This window comes from Streptopelia decaocto (assembly GCF_964273445.1).
Source record: "Streptopelia decaocto genome assembly, chromosome: 2".
Taxonomy (NCBI): domain Eukaryota; kingdom Metazoa; phylum Chordata; class Aves; order Columbiformes; family Columbidae; genus Streptopelia; species Streptopelia decaocto.
Genome location: NC_138655.1, coordinates 37,024,239 through 37,043,789, shown reverse-complemented (window position 1 = coordinate 37,043,789; position 19,551 = coordinate 37,024,239). Strand labels below are relative to the sequence as shown.

The 19,551-nt window shown below is 37.5% G+C and overlaps 1 protein-coding gene across 1 annotated transcript in view; it reads right to left on the bottom strand.

The window, feature by feature from the left end:
• The window catches only part of ARMC1 (armadillo repeat containing 1), a 31,985-nt gene extending 13,079 nt beyond the window's left edge, over positions 1 to 18,906 (bottom strand). Inside the window, exons 1-3 of the mRNA XM_082044452.1 lie at positions 18,739 to 18,906; positions 16,423 to 16,623; positions 12,128 to 12,219 (exon numbers count right to left, since the gene is read on the bottom strand). Coding sequence (XP_081900578.1) covers positions 12,128 to 12,219; positions 16,423 to 16,596 — 266 coding nt within the window. The 5' untranslated portion in view covers positions 16,597 to 16,623; positions 18,739 to 18,906. The remainder of the gene's footprint in view (positions 1 to 12,127; positions 12,220 to 16,422; positions 16,624 to 18,738) is intronic.
• Positions 18,907 to 19,551: the final 645 nt, after the last annotated feature.

Below are 19,551 nucleotides of genomic sequence, written 5' to 3'. Positions count from 1 at the left end.
GCAAAGATTTGCTACATTCAGTAACAGGGGGGTGGGAAATCACTAATCCTTGATTCTAGAAGTGAGACACAGTGATTGACATGGTTTTGATGAAAGCTTTGAGCATGAATGACAAGCCTAAAGAAAGATCGTGGTATTAGAGAAAAAGCAATCTGTTTCAAGACAGTTATCTGATCTGGCTGTTTTTCTGGCTGTTCTGCTCCAGTGCCAGGGCAAGATTCTTGCTTATCTCCAAGAATGATGCTCTTTCTTGTGAGCTTTTACTGCATCCTATGATACGGTGGACTCATAAGCATATGGGTGCTCTCCTGATTCATTCTGGGTAAAGGCAAGTAATTTGAAAACAACTTGAAAAAGAGCATTTATTTCAGTGCACACTTTCTCACAGTGCCAGTGAGGTGTTATTACTGTGCTGCCCATTACAGTACACCAGAGTTCCCTCTAGCCCCAAAACACCCAGTTAGGACAAGATAACATTATATACCAGCTGACAGAAAGGATTGCTACCTGCTTGCTTAAAAGAAAAAAGTCAAAATCCTCACAAATATAGACAGCAGGATCCTTATGTTGGCCAACAACAACATACCAAGCATAACAATAGGAAAAATAATTCACAGTTGTAGAACAGGAAAAACAGTAGTGAAGTGACACAGAGCTGCAGCACTATGAATCTCCAAATCCAAGAATCAAGCAGCTGGACTGCTCGATGAGCCTACACAGAGCCTAAGTGCAATTCTGTTATGACTGCACTTTGATGGTAGCAACGATGTACTGTCTGCCCCTCTACTCCCCTCTGGTGAGACCCCCAACCTGTTGGAGAGGGTCCAGAGGAGGCCACCAAGATGATGAGAGGGCTGGAGCACCTCTCCTATGAGGACAGACTGGGAGAGTTGGGGTTGATCAGCCTGGAGAAGAGAAGGGAGAGACCTTATTGCAGCTTTTCACTACTTAAACAGGGCCTATTAAAAAGAATGGGGATGGACTTTTTAGCAGGGCCTGTTGTGATAGTACAAGTGGTAAGATTTTTAAATTAGAAGAGGGGAGATTCAGGCTAGACATGAGGAAGAATTTTTTTACAATGAGGGTGTTGAAACACTGGCCCAGGTTGCCCAGAGAGGTGGTAGATGCCCCATCCCTGGAGACATTCAAGGCCAGGCTGGACAGGGCTCTGAGCAACCTGATCTAGTTGAAGATGTCCCTGCTCATTGCAGGGGGGTTGGACCAGATGACCTTTGAAGGTCCCTTCCAACCCAAACTATTCTATGATCCTAGCTATCTGTCACCTGTGTTTACTTCAAGGCTGCCACCCCATGGAAACAAGGCAAGGTCAGACAGACTTTCCTAGAATGCTTTCTAGACCTGCAAGATTCCTGACACTTGCCAAGTCTTCCAGACTCTACTCACACTACTAGCTGTGACAATTTGACCACAAGACACTAAACTAAGAAAAGTCTGGGACAGAACAAGCAAACTTGATGCCTTGAAGTTGATTTTGTACTAAGCAAGATATGCCTCACTGAAATTAGGAGTGAGGATTGGATTTCCCAGTGCCACTTCCAGCTCAAGTTAAGATACATGCCTACTGACCCTGGAAATTTAAATAAACCCCATTTAAACGTTGGGATGTTCTGAAGATTGCTAGCCCTGCCCCCCCCCGCAAAAGCCTAAATATTAAATATAATTTGTAAATCTGAGTAAAATCACAGTACAGTGCTATTAGCTGCTGTAAAATCAGTGACTGATTCAAACATTTAGCAAAAAGAGTAATTACCCGTGCTTAGAACATTTCTCAGATTCATTCTATTGTTCTCTCATGTCAAGGAGAACAAACTTTCAAGAATAAGATAGCAGATTTGAACATATGCCATATGTTTAACCCAGCTATTCATCCAATTTTGTTTAGCTCTTTCTATTTATATGCTAAATGGAAGATCAACTTTTGATCTTCCACAGCTTGGTATCTACCATATAGACATATTCTCCACCTCAAAAGGAAAAAAAAAAAAAAAAAGAAATCAAGGCCTGTTACTGAACTCAAAAGGCTTTAGAGTGGTATTTGCTACACAAGAGTCTGCATAACAGACACAAACTCCACGCTGAATTTCACCATAGCTAGTTCCAACATCTTGCCTGCTAATGAACAGTAATCATTTAATGGATTTATATGGCAGAAATCATATTTATTATACAGCTTCAACAAACTGCATTGAGGTTAAAACAAAAAAATCTTAAGGGTAATAACTTTCTCTGGTCCTTTCCAGTGGAAGATATCAAATACTGGCATTAAAAGTCAGTCCTTCCTGGTAATAATGCTGTAGCAATCACGTAGAAGTATTGGTAGTGCTAAAATTAGGATCTGCATTTTAGGAACATCTTGAAGGAAGCCAAATAGCACTTCTTGTATTATCAGTATGCCAACAGCATTAAGTATATCATATAACAATATATGATGGTAGTATATAATTATCTGGAAAATCCTTTTATGTCTTCAAGAAAACCACAGTTTAGTTTAGTTTTGCGAAGTAAGCTTTATCTAATTATTTCCCTGAAATCTACTGGACAAAGTAAAAAAATGGTTTGAAAACTCTCAGATAAAAGTTTCCATAAACAAACCTGTGTGAACAATAAGAATTAAACTACAGCACCAAACCATACCAGAGGAAAAAAAAAGCAGGTTTAGTCTATGTAGATTTATCTGTGTGTAAGCCTTGTACTTGACTCATTTGCTAATATACTTTAATATTAACCTGTTCAGCAGAGACGTGAAGTAGGTAACTTTGAAACTTTGAATGTGTGAACTTGATGATGTACTGTCTAATCACAGAATGCACTAAATATTTTAATTTGTTCCAAGTTGTTGCGTATGATTTTCTACCTGCAAAACGCAATGGCAATCCTGCAGAAAAAGATATGGTAACATGTACTGCAAAACAGCCTAGTATAAAAACACATTCCTGAAGATAAATACATCTAATTCAGAATAACATATTAACTTCACTTTAGTTGTTCCAGATTAAAATTCACTTTCTTCTGAAAAAATAGCTCCATTCAGAAACTGCCAATAAGACTGTTCCATCATTAACATTTTTTTGAGGAACATCCCTTTGTGACACTTACTGCCTGTAATACCCAAGTGAAACTATACAAGTTCTAACCATACATCAGAACCTTACTATGTTTCTTGAAAAAAAGGGGGGAAAAAAAAAAAAAAAGATAATCCAGACATTTGTGGTTTAACAGAAAAAAATCTGCAACTTTTTTTAAATGCTTAGCATGAAGGCATCACCTATGGCCATACTGACTGTAACCCAAAAGCAGACATATGATACTAGCAAGGAAAGATGAGAAACCTCACAGTGCTAAGTATTCATCAGCTCTCTTCACAGATAAATAGCTCCAGCCTACAGCACTATAAATCCATACCTGTGGTTAGTATTCAATATTTCACAACACAACTTGCTACTTTTATTTCCAAGCACCGTAAGCCTCCTTTGCTCTTTATTTTAGTAAGTGGTCAGAAGAAGTCAGCATATCCAAGAACCTACCTCAGCACTTTTTCTTGTAAACTCAATAGTAACCAGTCAAAGTCACTATATTCCTAAAATGCTTTCGACACCAGCTGACGACAAGGTTTATTGAGTGTTAAAGGCACCTCGTGTTGCCATTGCTATTCCTGACTCTTCTGCCAGTCCAGTTAAAATCTCTTCCCTCACACCTTGGTACTGAATCCCACCACAAAGAGAAGACACTTGCCTTTTGGCAGGCCATGTCCGACAGGTCTTGAGGCACTGCGTTCAACATGTTTGGGATTGTTTTTTTTCTTACCATACAGTCGGCAATTACTTAAATGCCAGTTCAAATTCTACTCTTTTTAACATATCGGAATGTTGCATCACACTCTGTAGATCATTTCATTCTTTTATATTCAAAATCATAATGTTTTGCAGAGTTCCAGATTTGTTTTAATATAAAATCTGCAGGAAAAAATAGTAAGTAAAATCATCTTAAGCTTGTACTGCTTTCTAAAATACTTAGCTCATTGCTCCAGTCAGTTTCTAAATAAAGAATAAACTGGCTAGGATATTGGGCAGAAAAAGTTCTCAAATATGTGTATTTTTATTAAAGTTGTTTTGTACTTAAATACAAAACACTCCAAGCAATTATGACTGTGGCCCGCTCTCTGCCAAAAAAGCTACACCAGAGTAACACCTATTCGCTCAGTAACAGGTACTGAAAACTCTTCCAGGTTTAGGAACCTATGACTTGGTAACATGGCTTTTCAGGTATTGTACATAAGCCACCACTCTAGAACTTAGGCACTTCAATAGTTGGGTAATAGGCCATAAAACCTGCACTACCTTGTCATTATATTCTTCAGCCAGTCATTATAAACCAGCTGAAGGCCATGATTTTGAAGGACTTACAAATAGTCTCTCAATCTCACGTTCCATAAATGACCAATTAAAAACACTGCATTAATGATTACTTTGTTACTTCACTACTTGTCAATGAATTAATTTGGAATTCGCTAACTACCAAGAAAATGAAATATTTATATCTAAGAAAAGGGAGGAGAGAAGCTGTTGAAATGCAACAACTGTAGTGTCAGAGACGTACCAAGAAAGCCGTGCAGTAACTGCAAGCGCTGCACAGAAACCAACAAAAAAAGTAGCCGCTCCACTGCTTCACTGAGTGTGCAAATGTATTGAGATAGTATCCTAAAAGCTATTGAACTAATATTGTATTGAACTGGTACACTAAAAAGTCCGTGGATTTATAGTACCTGAATTAAACTGAGACAGACATCAGGTAATTAAAAGCCGCTCAGTCAGTCCCAATACTGATGCCAGATACCAAATGGAATATTATAAGGCAAAAGTAGTAGGCTGGAAAACAAAAAGTGAAACAAAACTGTATTGCTCACTGCAGTCAAAAGACTGTAATAGAAGTTACACACACATGACAGAATGAAAAAGATACAAACACACAAAAGCCAAATCTAGAGGTTGACAACCACCCAAACCATTGAGTACAGAAATGGTCCTGATCATATAGAGCTCACTAATAAAGTAAGTTGCGTGCAAGAAGGGGTAATGGCTTTACAGTATCTCTTTGACTACAGAGAGGTTCTGAGATTAGGAAAACAAAAACAAACAAAAATGAAAACACAAAACAAAAAAACCCACCACACCAAAAAACCACAACAAACGAACAAGAACCCAAACCAACCAAACAAAACAATCTGCCAAAAGTAAAATGATTAGAGGACATCTTGTAGGGCACAGGGCAGACCCTTCTATTTGGTCACGCTTTATATTTTTCTCCATGACCAGTTCTACACATGCAAGCAAATACAATAAACTCATCTGAAATTGCAGCTCTCACAATAAACCTTTAGGACAGTTATTTATGTGACTAGTAATTTCTATTAACTGCTGCAAAATATAAATCCACAGAAATATTTCAACATTTAAATTACTAGTTACACTTGAATGGTTGGCAGTCGAGTCTTGGACTATTCTTACAAACAACATGCATATTTCCAAGCCTTTAAACCTTATTTTGTTATCTCACAAAAATAATCAGAAACCCCATCATATCATGACTTAAGTCCAGGTTAATACCAACACTGTAAAACTAAGATATTACATAATTTCATTACTTAATGCTTCTTGTGTTTTACTTATTGCTACCATTTATCCCTGTGTCTGCATCTCTATGTCAAGATCATGACTTCCTATGCCCTTGATAACGCTAAATAGCCTATGCGAATACAGAAAGAGGTCTGGAAACATTTTAAAAACAATTGCTGAACTGTGAGAAAGTCTGAACTCTCCTTAGTTTGCCATGACCCACAAGCAAAAAGGACAAGAACTTTCTACCGAGTCCTTGCTTATTGACCTAGGTAGCTCACAGCACTGACCCCATCCTCTCCCCTGCCCCTCCAACTCCCTCCTACATAAAACAAAATCTCTTCCAAATACCAGGAAGTTGTTTGATAGACAAAAGGGGCATTCGGCCACTTAGAACAAATGACATGGTATATTTAATGAGGACATACTGATGCTTCCTATATTTCCTAATATTTCATTGTTTTTTGGGGTTTTTTTTGGCAGAGGATGCTTTTTCAAAAATAACTTCAAAAACCCAATCTATTTCTGAAATGTGTAAGATTAACAAAATATACCACAAAAACGTTTCTTAAAGAAACTAGGGGTGGGGGAGGGGGGATGTCAAGCCACTTTGCTTAACAATGCTGAATAAAACAGCCTGCAGGCGTCTTCCTGCTATGACCATCTATTATTAACAAGCACATTGCTACAGCACTGAATAGACTGGAGCCCCACAGCTCAAGGAGACACACCAGCAGCAAACAGTATAATTTTCTAGAGGCACTTACCTTCTAACAAACAAAAATGCAACAAAGTGGGTAAAATAAGGAGGCTTGGAAAAATATCAGGAAAGATAAGGCCAGGAGGGTTAACTTGGAATAGACAGATGTGTGTATTACTCTTGTTCTAGGTAATACACTGCAATTTATAAATAATTACTAAAAATAAAGGGTTTGGAACCTCCTGCTCACAAGAATATCTAAGGCATACGATAACCATGTTTTTTCTCCAAAATCACAACTTCTCAGTACAGAATCACAAGTATGAGAGTCCAAAAATAATGCAGCAGGATCATGCTTCCCATTATCCAGTCTCAACCATTTCTCAATGTTGAAAAATCCACGTACCAAGGTTTACAAAAATAACATTACTAAGCGATTCAAGTATAGAAAAATAAAATCTCTACAGTCTGTAAAAAGCTACTTCTTCCTACTTTACAGATCAGAATTTAAGTATTCCAATCAACAGCATAAATGTATAAATGCAGTAAATATGAAAAAAATTACATACTTTTTTTAGGTATAATTTCTCACAAAGTATTACCTTGAAGCCGGTTATGATATGGTAACATCCCCTTCATCATCAGGTATCACTTTAATATAGTTTGCTTTCTTGCTAATTAATACATGGCCTTTGCCTTGTCTTCCCTCAACCATTCTTTCTTTCTCACAATAGGGAATAAGTAGTATGTCACACAACAAAAAGGATAAAACTCTTATGATACTACATCCCGACTATTTTAATTTTAGCAAATACTACCAAATACTTGGCTTTTTTCTGTCAGACACCATAAATTCAAACTTTGCTGGTTTCAATGAATAATTAAATTTTAAAAAATATAGGTAATTAAGACTATCAAAAATTAAAATTGAGTAAGAAGTCAGCAATTATAGACTGAATGTATTTTACCAGATCTGCAAGGGACTCTAATTAAACACATATTAATTGCCCTAATCTTCTTAGGCAAGTAATAAATTGGAAGAGCTGATTAATGCACTGGATTTAGTTCAGCTTATTAAATCTGACACCCTGGCAAAGGAAGACTATCTTGAAAGCTCTTTTAGCCAAGTAATTGGAATTTTACTCTCAGTAATTTGCCATTCCATTATAAGAGCTATTTAGTGTATTGACTCTACATCAGGTTTGGTTTTTTTTAATACATGTTAGTTACATTTAAACAGTACCATTATGCTGCTCATAAAGATTATGAAAAATTATGAACTTTGACCTCTGCTGTCCATCAAAAGTCACTTTCACTCTGAACACAAATTAGTGTATTTCCTTGTAGGCTATAAATCCCAATTAATTTTAATTTTAGACGTGGCTAATAACATTTTATAAAGTCCATACGGACACATTAAGTCCTCCATACAATTCATGAAGCCAGCAACTAAACCAGCTTTCAATATTAAATAACTGCTGATGACTGTTGGAATACACCCTAGGAGCCTCAATTTATCCTCTCCTTTTTATCTATTTATGCAAACACTTCTACACATACACTTACATGTAGTCAGTCACCTGGTAAGGGAGTGAAATGTTTTTGTGATAGCAATAAAACAGTATCAGCCATAAAAAAAAACAAACAAAAAGTCTGGAAACCTGCAGGTAGGTATTTTAAAGTCTGATTTCTATTCAACACAGCTACTACTCTCAGCTTAGAACACAGAAAGATGCATGAAGCTTCACTTAAAAATAGGCAGATGTGGATGGACAAATAAGAAATCTCCCCTACTAAGGAAAAAAAAACAGCAAGTATAGAATAGGGCAATAGAAATTTTTATCCTTGAAAAATGTTTTGAAGTATTCCATGTAACTTGAACAGCTTCTCACATATCCTAGAAAATGTGGAACTGTATAAAGCCTTTCATATGAAGTATTTCATAAAGTTATACATGTTCCAAATCAAGTTCAGTCTGGGAAAAAAAAAAATCTTAAAAGTATAAATATCTCACAGCTTTCAAATTTTTATGCTGTACTCCTCAGAGCTGACATTTCATATTTCTGCTCTGGAGCCTATAAGCTCGAGTCTCTACATCTAAAAATCTGTTAATCTTCTGTTAGCAAAAACTAGTTTTCATACATCTTGAAAAATCGCTGTCACAGTGAACCTAAAACCTATCCTTTGCCCCTTGGTGAAATGTAGTATCAACTAAGGAGTAAGCTGAATATTCATTTTAAGCAGCAAAACAATTTTCACAAATGAGCTATAATGCTTATTATGAGGAAATACCAAAAAGATTATCAGATAATACTAGGGGACTGATAAGTCAGGAAATGAGACAAGAAGGTACCTCAAAGAACTACAGTTAAACTTGGATGTCTCTCAAACACTTGCTACCCATTTTCCAAGATGCAGTACAGAGTATAATTTACTGTTTATCATTGGATAAACAGGTGGCATTCAATTTCAACTCTCACCCTCAGTAGTCTTCTGGAGGAAATAGTACTTCACCTTCACAATAACAAATTCAAACAAGTGCTGTATTCTTCTTGCACTGGTTATGTATTACTTGCAACAAAAGGGATTTTAGCCTATGCCTGAGGCTCCCATGTACTATTACAAGAAACTGTAAGCAGCAAACCAACTCCAACTATTTTCCAGTTGATGGCATCAACCATTTTAAGATATGTTAGAACAGTTACCTGTAGGCAGATTACAAGAAATTCCACACCTGAACTTGATGTCTGTAGTACAGAGACCTTCAAGGTTTATAAAAGACACACACATGATGAGAAAAGCCCTCATACTTCAGGATTTACATAACTGAGAGCAAAAGAGAAGTGGAATTCTAAATAAACTCTTGACTTCCTAAGCACACTGTCAGTTCAGCACTCCTGAACATCAACTTAAGTTTGAAATAATGACAAATATTCAGTTCACAACTTGCCTCTGTGCACACCAGCTCCATTTCATTGCTTGAAAAGACATAACACAGCTTTATCAGTGGCTGAATACAGTTCCCCACAATATGGTATTAAACAGGGAAAGCCATTGGCTATTATTTAGTGAAGTGAGAATTCAATGAAAGTGAACAGTGAGAGTTACATCATCTTCAATGAAAGGGGAAGATTCAGACCACACAATGTGCTTAACCTGTCTAGAGCAAAAACCCAGTGACTACAACTTCTGGTCCAAAAGATGCTGAGTTCTGTCTCGCTTGAAAGAACTGTGCAATAACTATGAAAGTAAAATACTGGGAGAAGTTCATCTCTCTTTGTATGATTTGTTTACATTTTTATAACACATCACCTAAAAAAAAAAAAAATATATATATATATATATATAAACCTCAAATTAACTTATGGGAATAATCAAAAGACCGTAGGTTAGATAAAGTGATGAGCTAGATATTCAGATTCTGGAAAGAGCACTGGAACACACAGCATGAAGTCATTAAGACCAAAGTATTTATTACCGCATTTATTAGCATTTAGTTCCAGTTCAAAGGACTACAATATCTTCTGGTAAACTGAAATCACATTAAAAGCTAGAATCTGCATTTTGTAAAGCAAATCTGAAGAAGGTCATGACCTTGTTTTCTCCCCTACACACTTTCCATAAAAAAAAAAATCACAACCCCAAACCACTGGGTTTTTATGACAAAAATAATTCTACATCTATCTTCTCAGCACTTTTCAACCATCTTTCTCTATATTTCTACAGGCAATACAAAACTTAGTTTCAGCATTCCTTGTCAACTTTAAAGCCTAAAATCCTGACAAGCACATGACAAAGTCTTGTGTTTGAAGATGTTATATATTTAAATTTTCATGATATCCCACTTTCCAAATGTTACAAGCATACAAACCAAATATATGTTCTTACTCCTGCCAAAGAGCTCTCTAGAAAAAAAGAACACCTAGAAGATTTCTAGTTTTTATTCACATCCCTCTCCTTTTCCACATGTTTCTGAACTTTGCACTCTTTTGGTCCTTGTAATTGAAACATATTAAAAATTTTGTCAAAGAGATTTTCATAAAATTCTTTAAACAAAAGTTTTCATTATGACTGTTTCCCAAGTGGTATTTGTAAGCTGCAGAGACTGAAAATGAACTACCATTCTCCTTTCAACAACTTCTTAAGGATGTCTCTGTGCTCTAAATAGGTGTAATATATACTAAAAGCAAGTTCTGCTGAAATACGTGCTTCTGTTATTACCTAAATATTTCAGTTCTTATTGATATTATAAAAGTAGCAATTAGACTTATGTATATTTTACCTTAATTATGCCTGTCCTTAAAAAAACTGAATACTGTAAGACTTAATTCAATTTTTCCCCATACATCCTATGAAAAACACCTACCATTTTTAAAAGTTGTAATTACTAAATTATGTAAAAAAATTGAGAACTATTCACTTTTGAATTCTAGTCGGAGCTCATCATCCTATTTAAGACATTTGTTTTAAAACCTTGTGTTTCAGGTAACTGGTCAATAACAAGATGATATTTATGCATAATGCTGAATTTCAGGACAATACACAATCTTGTTAGTTTCAGCAGAATTAGTGAGGTACTTATATAGTTTTAGTCTCTCTGTTAGATCACACATCACAGAGAACTTGCGAACAGACCAGAATTTCCCCTACAATTCTTCAGGTTCACACCTTCAGATTTACACCTTTAGATAAGTAGTGTCAGAAAGAGAGATACACAACAAAAGATACACCACCAAAAACTGGAGGGGCTGTGGGATGAAGGGACTAGCAAAGTCTAGCCTTGCTTTTTTTTCTCCAACAGAAACTTGTAACTTAATAGCACAAGTGATACATTAGAGATTCAATTAACATATTAAAGATTCAAAAGCTTTCCACTTGAATCTTTAATAGACAATTTTACTTGTGTTTTATCCTTTTCTAAATAATTGTTTTAAACCTTCATCTGAGATATCTGAGTGCAACAGTATGACTTTTCCCTCACAGAACAGCCCCTCACACCTGAAAAGTCTAGTTAACTGGAGTGCTGTGTGTAAAATAATCAACTTTTGATAACTTGATGACAAATTATTTTTTGCTATGACAGACTGAACTTTGAAGGAGGTTGCGCTTTTTTGCTAGTAATGATTCATCCTAGTTCATCATATTAATTTCTATTGATAAGTGCACATGTGCATCTTCTCCAGTGTACATATATCTGCACATCTTCCAGTATTTAAGACTCAATCCTTAGAAAAGTGAAGAAAATCCTACAGTTGCAAATTTTAAGAGACATAACCCAGCTGACACATTCTACAAAGAAATTAGAGACCACTACAAACCTGGCTAACTTCTATTCTACCTGCAAGATGCTTCAACACAGAACTACCAACACATACCTTCAAAAATACATCAAAACAAATACAGTACATATATGATTTCACTTCCCAAAGGTGGGATTCAAAGAATAAATGTGGCAGATGCCAACCAATTTCATTAAATGCAGTAGCACAAGGCACCCTTATACAATGATGACAAGGATTATAAGAGAACCCGAAGGGAAGAGAAAAAATTAGTTATCTGTAAGAAGTGCAAGAAACACATTGTTTGGCAAGTGACTTTCAAGTGAAAATTTCTTGTAGACTACAGTCTCATTACTCTGCTATACTATAAAATGAAAACTATTAATTGCTTGCAGCCACTTCAACAAAGAAGAATATTAAAAATTCACTATACAAATTCATAGTCAAAGTTTTATTTTGCATCATTATGTTATGTTTACACTGTCTTTGGAGTCAACAGCCCATCATAAACTTACTTCTGTATTACATTCTGTAAGCTGAGCATCATACCCAATTCACTTTTCATCTTTTCTCTGTTGGCACGGCACTCTGCCAAATAGCGGAGAGCCTGAAAAAAAGATGACCACAGTAAATCAGCATTATGTCCAATACATTACTATTCATTTTTATTAGTGTACATCTGTAAAACATTCACAATGTGAGTTCTAGTGAAAAGACAAAGAGTATTATCATCTATGGTGAACATTAACAAATTGTTTTACTCTCATAAATACACAGAAAACATAGAATAGCTAATCTATGAGAAAAGGTTGAGAGACTGGGTTTGTTCATACCCGCTAAGAGGGTCTAAGGGACAGTCTAACAGCTGTACACAACTACTCAAAAAGCCTTTACAAAGACAACCAAGCCAAACTTTCCTCTACAGCAGCAGACAATGTAACAAGGGGGAGTAGCCACAAACTGCAGCTTTGAAAGTTCACATCAGATATTACAAAAAGTTTTTCCACTATAAAGGTAGTTCAACACTGAACTAGTGGGACTGCAGAATCAATGAGACAAAGCTACAACTGACCTGATTGAATGTTGGTGACAGTCCCAACTCAAGCAAGAAGCTGAAGTGAATAAGTTCCAGAAGTCCCTTCCAACAAACATTTATGTGATCCGAGATCTAAAGTTATTTTTATACACTATGCTTCTGGTATAAGTTCCGTCGATTCTATGGGCTACACTCATACTGGAAAGCTCACTACCACAAAGTTTCTACTGTCCACAGAAAGAGGTCTACCACATTAATAAGCTTCTGAAGACGAATTGTAATATTCGTCTCTCCATGCAGGAGTAAGAATATAAGCAGCAGCAAGATGCTTAGGATATTGTTACCTAAACTGTGAATTTACACTTATTTGTTGCCCAAGATTTTTTTACTTGACTTTCAAGGTAGACACTTTGCACAACTTTGCATTGCTGACCCCAGTCAGCAAACGTATATTTGCATGATCCTCCAAACTCAACACTCTTCTAGTTAAAACGTCAGTCCTTCTTTCCACAAGACATCTCTCTATTGATAGTACTGACAAAGTTTTCTTAGAAGGAACCTCCAAAGGTGTACTGTGCATTGTGTTTTAATCAGTGTTTTATTGATGTAGGTACAAGAACTGCACTTGCAAAATCCTGCAATACACAAATACAACAGGTTATCAAAAGGGGTTTGTGATTACAAGGTTTAGAAGTGCATCAATTCTTTAAAAATAGTCATATAACAGCTACATTGCTCAATAGCTGCTTTAAAAATAACATTTAAAAATAACATAACATGCTCCTTAATCCTTTCAGAGACTGAGAGCTAATTATCTGGTTGTTTTTTTTTCTAAATCATCCTCAGCACATACTAGGTAAAATTCAAAACCATTCTTTTGCCTTTAAGAAAGTCTGGCTGCTGTCTGGCATGATAAAAACTCTAAATGTGAGTTTTGCTATTTCCTAATGTGGATCAGTATCAATACTTGCAGTTTACAAATGTTGTGTATGTATTTATTTTCTTACTTTCCAACTATGGGGAAATAACTACATAGCTCTGAACTACTAACTTCCTTATTTAGACATGTATCCTTACTGGTGGAAGTTTCTCATTTTTACTGGTCTCTGGTTCAGTCAATTTAGCAAGGATGTAACGTTGCTGGACAAAGAAAAAACCCATTCTCTTAATGGCTAATTATTTGAGTCAAAACGTAGACAGTCTCTTTTCCACCTGTTGCATATTTTTTTACACACAAATGTAACTTCTACTCAATTAAGACCAAAGACAAAGTTATCAGAACAACTTAAGTGACCAGACTTTTTAACACTAAGAAGCCTTATTTCCCATTTCCCCCATAGGAGATGCAAAAGTCTGCATCTTCAAAGAAGTGAGATCACTGATGTTTATTAAATCAGTGTCTACTGAAGGCATAAAGAAGATTACTATTATAGACTTTGGCTCAGCCTCTGTTCAGCAAAACACTAAGCTCTCAAGTAATTTCATTATAATCAACAGGACTATCTCCATACTTGGAAATAAACATACACTGTTGTCAATCTTAATAACAAAAGACACCTTTGATGTTTTATAAGTGAAATGTTAATATAGCTTCTTAACTTCAGAGTCCAATTTTTGAAAATTTTAGTCCAAATTTAAGAGAGGGAAAAAAAGTAGTAGTATTGCCTGTGTTACTTCTGATGTTATATTTAAAGCATTCAAAACTTTTAGCATTTGAAGTGTACCATAAAGAGTTCCTGGAACCAAACCTAGAGAAAACTATACAAATACATACCACTTCTTGATCACATAGAAGAAAGAACTGAAAGAGCACATGGGGAGGAAAACACCCTCTCTGACACATTCTACGACATATCAAAAAAGTTAAAAAGGGAACTATTATGAGTCATACAGATTATTTATATTTCCAGCTACGGGAATCACAGAATAATACAGTAAGAAATTTCAAGTCAGTACTGTACATCCTTTTGTTAGGTACGAACTCAGTGGCAAATAATTATATTTATATATATATTTCCATTCAAATGGAACTTCTTTTTGACTAATGGGATGGCTCAAAAAAACCCAAAACAAAACAAACACCAAACCAAAAACAAAGCAAAAAGACCTTTATGAATAGAAGAATATAAAAAAAAATAAAGTTATCAGCAAAGATATTAAAAGCTACAGAACCTAAGAGGTTCAAAAACTAATGAACATATGAGTCTGAGTAGCAGCCTAAAACATGTTTTCACAGAAAACTGATCCATTTCTGACCGTAGCCAGGGTCCTGGGATATAGCATGGTCTCCTCTAAATCTTTATTTCTAAGCTACTCTAAATGCAGGGTATCACCACATGGAAAAACTCAGCTGTCTCCCCTTCCTGCCCAACAAGATGTCCTTACAACACAACATGAATAATATCTGGGGCTGTGGAACCACACTGCAAACTGGATTAGCCCTCACCAGTCTGACAAAGTCAATCCTTTTTATGTAGAGGTAATTTTTATAACATGATCACAGACTGATTACGGTATCTCGTGCAGGCAATGAGCATATGCAGCCCAAAGGAGCAAAGGAACAAAAAAGAGAGTGAGACATCCAAACAAGATCCTCTTTCAAGACCAAAACCTAAGGTAACTGCACTGGAAAGAAAATCAATGCAACATATTCCCAAAAAACTGTAACCTCAACCTAAAGTTCTCCCAGTGAAGAACATTATAGTCAGGCAAATGCTATGGCAAGGCTAGTCTGAGAAAAAATGAGCAGGACACAAGTCTCCTGGATTATGTGACCTCATTCCCTGAACTCAGAAGAGTATCAGAGACACTGAAGTAATTCCAAGTCCACTGATAGCCACTGTGAAAGTAAAACAAATTATAAATACAGAGTTATGGTACAGATAGGTCTTGATAGTATAAAGAATAATGTACAGTTGCATGTAAAAGCCAGAGCTCTTTATTTATTCTTTAGTTTCACATTGTTTAGAATACAATAATTACATAAAAACAGAAGAGCACCACATAAATTTTAGTAACTTCAAAGCTTATTAGAAGAATTGAATTAGACTTTTAACAAAATATTGACTTTTGTCCTGTTTCTAAGCAAGAAATACACTTTTAAAAGTTACTATTTAGATTCAGGATGAGAAATCGGGACTTCAGTGTTTATGATTAAGAACAAGAACAAACAGACAGAAGTTGTAACAAGTTGTATTAGCTATTAATAGATTTTGGGTTGTTTTCTGGGGTTCTGGCATTGGTTTTGTTTGTTTTAATACCATCTGGGTGGTCAAATTCTGGAACAGGGTGACAGGTTATGGAATCTCCATCCTTCAAGGTGTTCAAGACTCAAGAGGACACAACCCTGAGTCGTGATCTGAGGACCCTTCATTTGAGTATGGGATTGGAATACATGACCTCTGGATATCACTTCTAATGTAATTTTTTTTTTCAATATGAATGCCAAATCACTGTGTGTATTTACCAAGCTCCATGAGTTCATCTTAAGAAACAGATTTAAGGATGCTTACCTCCCTCCACACAAAAAGTGAAATAGCTGTATTAGGAAAAAAGTGCAAAGTAAATGAATCTCTTAAAAAAATCCCATCAATTCCCCTGCAATAATCTGTCATTGCTAAAGAATTTTTGAAATACATATTTTCAAAAAAACCCACATACAATTAATATCAACATAACATATAACCACATTTTTTAAATTTTTACTTGTTTTAAGACATTAACAAAGTTACAAAATGTCCTACTGACATACAAATTTATCTCCATAACACTTACTAGTAAAGCTGAATGAACAACTGGAGGGTTGGGATGGTCCAAAAACAGAATGAGACCTGGTAGGCATCCTTGATCCTGAACAATGGCCCGTCTGTTCAGTGGGTCAGCTGCTAGATCTCGGAGTTGGTTAACTACAGATAGTGCATCAGGCTCCTCACTCATAGTAGAATTCATTTTTTCTGCACCATGCACACAAAACACCTGCTTAAACAAAAAAAAATCTCTATCACTAATACTGTAAAATACAACCACAAAGGCACTGATTTGTTATAAGCATAAAAGTATAAAAAAAACAAGGACTGGAATTCATGGAATGTGGATGGAATTGGTAAGGATGTGGATCCTGAAATTTGTAAACTGGAAACCTAACTTTCTATGCAGAGAACAAGTAGGTTTGGTTAATAGTATTGTGCTATGTTTCCTATATATAGTCTCAGACCAGTCAGCCTTACACGGGTGTATTTGGTTTGGGTTTTTTTATACTACTGACAAATACTTCCAAGAAACTTCACAATAAGGCACCCTAGAAGTCCAAAAACATCCTTCTGTATAAACATGTAAAGTCAAAATATGCATTTCAGAGTACCTTTAGCAATAATCAAATTTTACACAAAAACAAGCAAGAAAAGCCAGCAAAAGATTAATACTGCATCTAGAACAGTGAACATTAAATTTTAACCTGGGTCTGTATACCAAATAACTAATGCCATACTCATTCCAAGGCAAAAAGAGTTTTAGAGGGTGGGTTTGGGTTTTTTCTTCTCACTAGTACCCACACAATAAAAAGAAAGCAAGCAGGTCAGGCCTTGCTCCAACCGAAGTCCAAGCCACCATATCAATTTCAAAGGACACGTGTTAGCTTGAGAGTATCAGATTTCAGAGTTGTTTAATAAAGAATAACTACTTAATAGGCAACAAAAACATAAGTTTACTCAGAGAAAAAGCTACATCTTGGTGCAAAAAACTGATTTCCTCTAAAAGACTGATTATATGCCTCTGAAACTACTAAATGCTAACTGTGATAATGGTGTTACCAATACCAACTCAAGCAAGTAACTTTTCTTAAGGCACTAATTATTCTCCTACATTTAAAAAAAAAAAAAAAAAGTATAAGTGGTCACACTCATTTAACATCATTTCCAAACAAATAATATTCTACAAACATCATATTGTTTTCTCACTGAAGGCAGGCCTTTCAGCAACACAAATTAATTGTACTCATAAAAAAAAAAAACTAACCATGAATATGCATTTTGCTTATGATTATTTCTGACATTTTTCACATAGAAAAAATGCTGTTAATGTCTACATCACTGGTCCTTCCTTCAGGAAAAAGTGCTAATGTGAAAAGTACATGCCATGGATTAGTCTCCAGGCTATTGTTTTTATTATCACAGGTCCAAAAGAGATCAACTGGGATATATAGCAGCCCAGCCAATAAACAATGCAGACAACTCAAAAAAAAACCTGAAACTACTGATAAAGTGTTACGAACTACTTTTCATAGTTGGCAAAGGAACTTATTCAAAACTTAAAAATCAGCTGTAAGTCAAAGTTTCTGACTTCCAGTTCTGTCCTGAGCACCAGATCATTCCTACAACTCTCTCCAACCTGATCACCTTTTGCACTTTCCCCTTCAATCTCCTGAAAGAGCATGAAGACAAACTTTAACCCCCTCCTGTCCTATAAGCCACACTCATGTCCTCCCTAGGCCGTTTTCCCTCACTCCTCAACCACAACTGAGGAGACAACTGAAGTCTTTACCTCCTCCATCATCTACAACAGCTAATCATGAAATCTAGGAGGCCCCAGCATTTTTTGTGGAAAAAAAAAAAAAAAAAGAAGCTGTTTTAAAAGTTTTAAGAAGTCATGCAGAATTTGAGGGCCTAGCAGATATGTCAGTCAGGTGCCTGCTCTTTTCTCCTCCTGGCAGCTCTGAGATCAAAGCTTAACAAAGGCACCGCAGACCTCCGTTGTCCGTCTCCCTTTCTGGTCTGTGTCCTCGCCGGGGAGGCCCATCAGAGGCATCGCCACAGCTTCGCACCTCCTGTGTCTCGCTGAGCGCTCTCCAAGCCAGCGGCGGAGCTGACAGGCCGGCTGAGACAAGGCCCCAGCACTCGGCTCCACGCCCCCTTGCTCGGTGGACGCACAATACTCCAGCAACCGGCCGGTGTGAGCTCCTGGACGCGGTCAGGGAAGGTAGGAGAGACCTCGGCCGCCCCGCCATGGCCTCCGCCGCACGGCCATCCCGCCCTTCCCCAGCGGCCCCCGCTCCCGCCCCCCCACCGCGGCCCGTTCCCCTTCCCGGCCCCGTACCGTCGCACAAGAAGAACCCGCCCGGACAGCTCAGCCCCGCGCCCCCATCGCCCGCGGGGGCGGCGCGGCTGCGGAGGGAGCAGGGAGGCCGGGAGCAGGGAGGCCGGCGGCAGCGCCCGCCGCACACACACAACCCGCCAGGGCCCGCTCTGACCCCGGCACCTCCCACCATCCCGCAACCCGATTGGTGCGGACCCGCCCGCGCCTCTCCGCCACTCACAGCGCGCTTTGCTCCTGGCGAGGCACGATTGGCTGCCGGCGGCTGCCCCGCGCTGCACGTCGGGAGTTGCAGTTCGGACAGAACCTCGGCAGGGAGGACGGGATTGCGGGGACACGGCCCCTTAGTTTCATTTATTATTTCTTTTTCTGTGGACAGTCACTACCAGAACTTGAATTTACTGCTCAAGTGCACACTGTACTGTAAAATAATGTAAAGTACACCCGATCCTGCATGGAGACACAGCACAGACCCTCGTTTTGAAACCCACGAGATCCAGACAAGTTTATTTTAACGTGAGCAGATCTTAACACCCCTTGAAGGTTTGGGTTCCTTCCCTCTCTCAAACTGCACTAGTTATTCATTTTGACATCCCCCTGCTCCGCTCATCACCGTTGAAACTTGAGTTTCTAGTAAAGCTTTTAAAATAGGAAATCCCTCCTAAACCAGCCTTGAACACGGACTCAGCGGAGGGAAACTTCTCCCGAGAAGGCTGGTACCCCTGCAGCCCGGTCCCGCCGGTCCCACACCATCCCCTCCTGCCTCGGACCCTTCCCCGCACGCTTTAACAGGGCACAGCCGCCGCCGCTCACAAA